Genomic DNA, 6,013 nt, shown 5'->3' on the forward strand with positions numbered 1-6,013 from the left:
CCTATCAAGTGCAACTCAATTGGCAAATGGGTATAGAGAATTTGCCCAGATAAATAAAAGGTCAGACGGATGCAAAGATCGTTACACAGGAAACCCAGGCACGACAAGTAGTGAACGTACACCACGTGCAAGGTGAACATGACCTCGAGCGTGCTCATATATCACAACTTTTACGACTTGCGGTCCATGGAAGCAGCACAAATTCCAGAGTCAACTACTCAGAAAGCATAAAAAATAAAAATTAAGGCAATCAAGACCCAATTCCCAGAAAGATTTATAAAGGACAAAACTATTTATAACAATTCAAGACTCCAAATTCTCAGCCTCAATCCTAAACCAAAGTTATTCTGGCAAATATGTCTATCAAAGATAACAACAAAATGAGGATATAGAGACACAGCTACTACAATGGTTTGGGGCTAAAACACCCAAAACCAACATTAAGATATATCGTTTTTTACCTTTTTGCCCCTCCGTTTTCTTCTACTCGTCCGATGCTTTTGGAGAATTCTCAGGTGTTTTCATTGTCGGAACAGCAACCATGCTCCCTTTGTGTTCCGTAACAACCGATCGAAACTCGTCAACAATCGCTGCATCTTTGAACTTCAGTGCAAATGTCGAAAGACCATTTTGCCCTTCGCCCGTACTGTTCAAACACGCAAATGTTATCCCTTTCTTCTCCATGTTTGTCAGCTTCATATCAGGGAAGATGCTGGCGTTCAAAATCAGTCGGTAATTTCCTCTTGCCCTCATCACGAGCCGAGCTTTTTTAGTTCCAGTCGTTAAAACGTTGACTTTCAGTTCTCCTTTGCCGCGTTCCTTCCACCCGCCGTCGAGAAACTCGAAGAGTGCAGCATCGGCTGTAAAAACAGCCATCTCGTTTTCTTCACCGGTCTCCACGTGGACCTCCTGCATAGATGGTATTTTGGTTCCTTCGGTTTTTTCACCAAGAGATGCTCCAGGGGGGTTGCCGAATAAAGCCGAGTTTCCGTTCGTGCCGAAACTGAAAGACGGAAAAGAAGGTGGGTCGGTTTTCGAAATTGAGCCAAATGAGAACGTTGAACTTGAAAATCCAGTTCCAACAAGCCCGGTGAAGGCATTTTGACTACTCGAAAGCTGTTGGAATGAGTTAACAGATGTGGCTGCATCCTTGCTTTCCGTCTCTTTCTCCGCTTCATTTTCGGTATCTTTTTCAGCCTCGGTATTCTTTTCGCCATTTCCCTCCGAGAGGTTCTTTTCAGTCTCTTTCTCAGCTTCAGTGTTCTTTTCGGTCACTTTTCCGGCTTCAGGATCTGCTACTTTTGGTGTTTCAGCTTCAGTCGGTTCGGGTTTTCTCACCTCACTAGCACCTTCTTTCTCCTCATCTTCTGCCTTTTCTGTTTTCTTATTCACACTCTTTGGCGATTCCACGTCTTGTGTTTTCCCAGCTTCTTCTGCATCATTCACAGTGGCAGGGGTGGGGGCAGGAGCAGCAGGGGTGGCGGCAGGGGTGGCGGTGGAATCCGTAGTAGGTATCAAACGAATGGAGGCAAAAGGATTAGAAGAAGGGGCTGAGGGGGCTGAGGGGGCTGACGAAGTTTGACTGCGGCGGACTTTTACGATTCTTCTGTTTGCCAGCACCTCTTCACTTGCCCTCTTGAATGTACCAGTTTCTTGGCCGGGAACCTCTTCTTCGTCATCAAGACCAGGGTTATCTCGGGATAATTCCCGCCCGGCGGCTCTTTTCTTAGATGGTGGAAGCGTGTTATCTGCATCCCCCATCGCAAGATTTTGAACGAAATTCAACGAGCTCCTTTTAGATTGAAGCAAAAAGGTGATTCTGCAAGAAATATGTATGAAATGGTTGTATACAAGGCTTTTTTATGAAGAACAGAAATACAGAACTTCAAAGCTAACATATAAGCCAATCTTTAATGCTCATCAAATATTTATTAAAATAAACAAAGATTTTTAGATAGAAGCTTGAATGTAGCATAGAATAAAACATCTAACTCGATAATATCAGCACATCACCCTATATGTTAGAAGAACATTTAGAATTGAACCTCTTACTTCCAAGGCCAGATGATCCACTTATTTCTCGTTCAATGCACCATGGAAGTTGGCATCGGTATGTACACACTACATGCATAACCAGAGAAGTTATCCCTCAGAGTGCATTTGGGACGCAGACAGAACTGGAGATGACTGGACGGAGCTGAAATGGACAGGCGAGACTGAGGTTGGTGGGTGAAAGAATTATGGAAGGTTTTAGAGTTTTACTTTGACATGGGTGGTTTAGTAATTTACCAATCTTGTCCCATCTCCCTAACTTTGTTCCACCCGTTTTGGTGGAACAAGAACAATGCATTTTTGTCCCACTTAGTCCCATCCTGTCCCAATTCTAATTGTTTGTTCTGTCTGGCATACCAAAATCGCCCTCAATTACAGTCCCGCAGCACCTCTTTTACCTCCAAAAAACAGTGTGCTAAAATTGATCTACAAAGTTGATAAGCCATGGGTTGGTGACATGGACCCTGATGAACCAATATAAATTGCACTCTTACACCCTAGCCTATCTAAGGTCAAGTCCTTATGTTCAAATTGGTCCCTGTTCAATTTTAACTACTGCATTGTTTGGTACAAGTCACATTACTCCCTATTGCTTTCACACCTCTTTGCAGAAAAAAGGCATCCCCTTTGAAGAAACCATGACAAGAAACATTGTTACTTTCTCTTTGCTCGGTGCCACTCAACCCTTTGTCGTAAATACCCTTGACTCTTATCCTATTTACTTTCATGTAATTATATTCGTATAGTTTGAATTTCAAACAGCAAAAATCATAAGCATCATCCCATCTGTATCAAAGAAGTTAATTTGTGAAAGGATGCTGAAGCAACCCTAGCTCATTAGTTACTGATTGCTACAAACGGTTTCAATACATTATATCTACATCCAAAAGACATTAACAACTAAAAAGCTAATGCTCTGTTTCGTTATATGGAATGGAATGAGTAAGGTAATTGAATTGGTCATTGACATTCCAAACGAATGGTTGGTGACCTATAGAAATATGGTATTGAACATGTTGTATTGCATGCATGAATAGACACCTAAATGGGTCACGTTGATGAATACAAACAAAAAATTGGCCTCTAACAAAATTAAATTCTAATTATAATTGAAGGATATTGCTAAATAAGTTCCATAGAGCAATATTACATATTCATTTGAAACATAGATATTAAGGAAGATAGTAAAACACAGATATATATAGATATATATGTACACACGCATATGAAATACCTATATATCTTTTAAATATTTAACAATAATTGTTCATAGATTTTTATATGCATATCTATACATATAAATATGATAACATATACGCATTCGTTTAATGTGCTGGCACTAGTATAGCATCAAATATGTATATCTTTGAGATGTGTAATATATGTACAATATCACAAACCAAACAAAACAAATCAAAGTAGTCCCACATGGAGACGGATGGGGATGGAAAGATGTATGAAGGCTTTACCTCTACCTCAATGGGTAGAGAGGTTGTTTCCATAGAGATTCCTGGCTTAAAGAAAATTTTGGAAACATGATTTTACAAGAAACATTTGGTACTATAAGTTGGACAAAAGTTTGAAACAGAAGAAAGTAATAAAACATAAATGGAAGAAAAAGCAATTATGGATAGGCGGAGAAAAGGAAAACGGGCACGATAACTAAAGCATGTACAACAGATAGTAAAAGCATACAAGAAGGTACTAAACGTCTAAACCAACTAAAGACGCGTAGCTGCTGAACCACTCTAACCCTCCCCAAACCTACGACTCGGTACCTACCCGACCATGCTTACCTTTCTACTCTCCAACCCATCCCAACCCCCAACTACCTCTCCAATCCCCCCCCCCCCCCCGGTGCGGAAATCCCCATTCACCATGACTCAGTTACACGCGATATCAAATACACAAAAAAACATACGGATAAACAATTGAGTCCTATGACGTCCAAGCATAAATAAATTATCTCTCTTAACCGAAATACGTGTCCCAAGTTCTGGGAGGATGTGAGCATATTTTCTCAACGAATTAATTAAAAGTGCTTCAAGAATCCTTCAAAAATATACTAATATAAAATGCATATCGGTCAATAACTACATTTGACAAAGAAAAAAGACTTTCCTATTCCTCGCTTCTCTATAGTTGATTGTACTTTTCAAGATGTAGATCTTTTGTGCTGCACATATTTACTTTTTGATTTGCCGAAACCCGCGGCGTTCGATCAACTCCGAATACCATTTGAACACTAACACCTATCTACATGTAAAATAAGGTGACGTTTTATTAACAAGCGTAAACTAGGTGTGGAAAACATATGATATAAAGCTACATACACACACACACTAATATACCAATATGCTACTTCAATCCTCATTAATATCTCAATCGCATAAAGTATTATCAGAATCTTGTTCTTCAACAGGATATATACCCCACCCCCACAGGTACACAAATTCGTGTGTGCTTCCTTTTCCACAATAACCAAAACACCACCTCATATTACAATTTTTATGCTATTAAAGAAAGCTTTCTGTACCAAATAACAAAAATCAAAACTTAAACACCATAACCTAATTTTACAGAATCCGTCTTAAATAAATCATCGCGACACACAATCAATAGCTAAAAAGAGCACAAAATAACAAAATAAACACCAAATTCCTGCACCACGTCACATAACATCAAATACTTGAACAATGAACGACGCAAATAACAAAATCAACAAGATGACGAACATTGACACGATTAACAGCATAATAACACATATTATAACAAATCTAACACAAAAAACCAAATTAATCCATCAGAAAGACATCCATTCACAACGATTTAACAAATCTATCGATGAAAATGACAAAAAAAACAAACATCAAACAAACGAACAATAGAAAACGAACAGTAAGCAACAACAAGAAGACAAATCGGAATAGTATTGTAAGGTAGCGTTTATGGTTGCCTCACCGTTGCTTTAGGTCGGTGCGTTAGAGGCTGAATATGAACCCTAGAGTTCGAGTAAAATGTTCAGTGACGGTGATCAATCATCGTAGCCTTTTCCTTTCTTCCTTTTACTATTTATATATATTTGAATTAAAGGACAGGAGGTGATGTGGAAAATTGCTTTAACGCCTCTAAAGTTTGGAGATATTGCAAACTAAGTACATAATTTAGTATAAATTGTATATTCGTCCCATAATTTAGAAAAAGTTGCATTTTCACCCCATAACTTAGTAAAAATTGTGGTTTTTGATAAAATACAAAAATGAAAAGTCGGAATGAGTGGTTTTGGTGAACTTTTAGTGGTTATTTTGTAATGAAACGTTGAATATGATGGTTAAATTCGAAGGTTATAAATGACGTGAGTGTGAGGATGTGACGTTTTTTAATGCATGATATAATGCGCTAAATTGTATGTTATGTATATAGAGAAATGTTCAAACGAGAACGTTAACTAGTTAAGAAAACAAGAAAAAAGTCGTCAACGTATAAAATCGCATGTGATTTTACATTAACGTCAAAAAATGGAATCGAACGACTTTTGAACCTGTACGATCTTGTACGTGAATATATATATATATATATATATATATATGTGTGTGTGTGTGTGTGTGTGTATGTGTGTGTATGTGAATCATGTATTATTTTATATTATATTATATGTGTGTGTGAATCATGTATGATTTTGTACATTTACAATCTTTTTTCTTTTTTTTTAAATAGTTAGTGTTCTCATTTGAACTTTCCCCAATGTATATAATTATATATACGTATGGGCTTAACAAACTGAAAAACCTCATATATTGTAATAACTGTGAAAAATACTATCATAAGATATTGTTTTACATGATTTTTTTTCATCTAAGACTATAAGTCAATATATTGATTAACATATATTTGTTTTACAACATCTTTTCTTTCATATGCATTTGGTTCATAGTGTGAAACTTTTTAGTTGTATTTTTTG

At 37.4% G+C, this 6,013-nt stretch overlaps 1 protein-coding gene across 1 annotated transcript; it reads right to left on the reverse strand.

The window, feature by feature from the left end:
• Positions 1–206: 206 nt before the first annotated feature.
• Positions 207–5,091, reverse strand: LOC112511435 (nuclear pore complex protein NUP50A-like). Its single transcript, XM_025117050.1, has 2 exons — positions 5,014–5,091; positions 207–1,819 (listed from the first exon to the last, which is right to left on the reverse strand). Exon 2 carries the CDS (start codon positions 1,759–1,761, stop codon positions 484–486), a length of 1,278 nt encoding a protein of 425 aa, XP_024972818.1. The 5' UTR covers positions 1,762–1,819; positions 5,014–5,091; the 3' UTR covers positions 207–483.
• Positions 5,092–6,013: the final 922 nt, after the last annotated feature.

The sequence above is a fragment of the Cynara cardunculus genome (assembly GCF_001531365.2).
Source record: "Cynara cardunculus var. scolymus isolate 2C chromosome LG 4, CcrdV1, whole genome shotgun sequence".
NCBI classification, from domain to species: domain Eukaryota; kingdom Viridiplantae; phylum Streptophyta; class Magnoliopsida; order Asterales; family Asteraceae; genus Cynara; species Cynara cardunculus.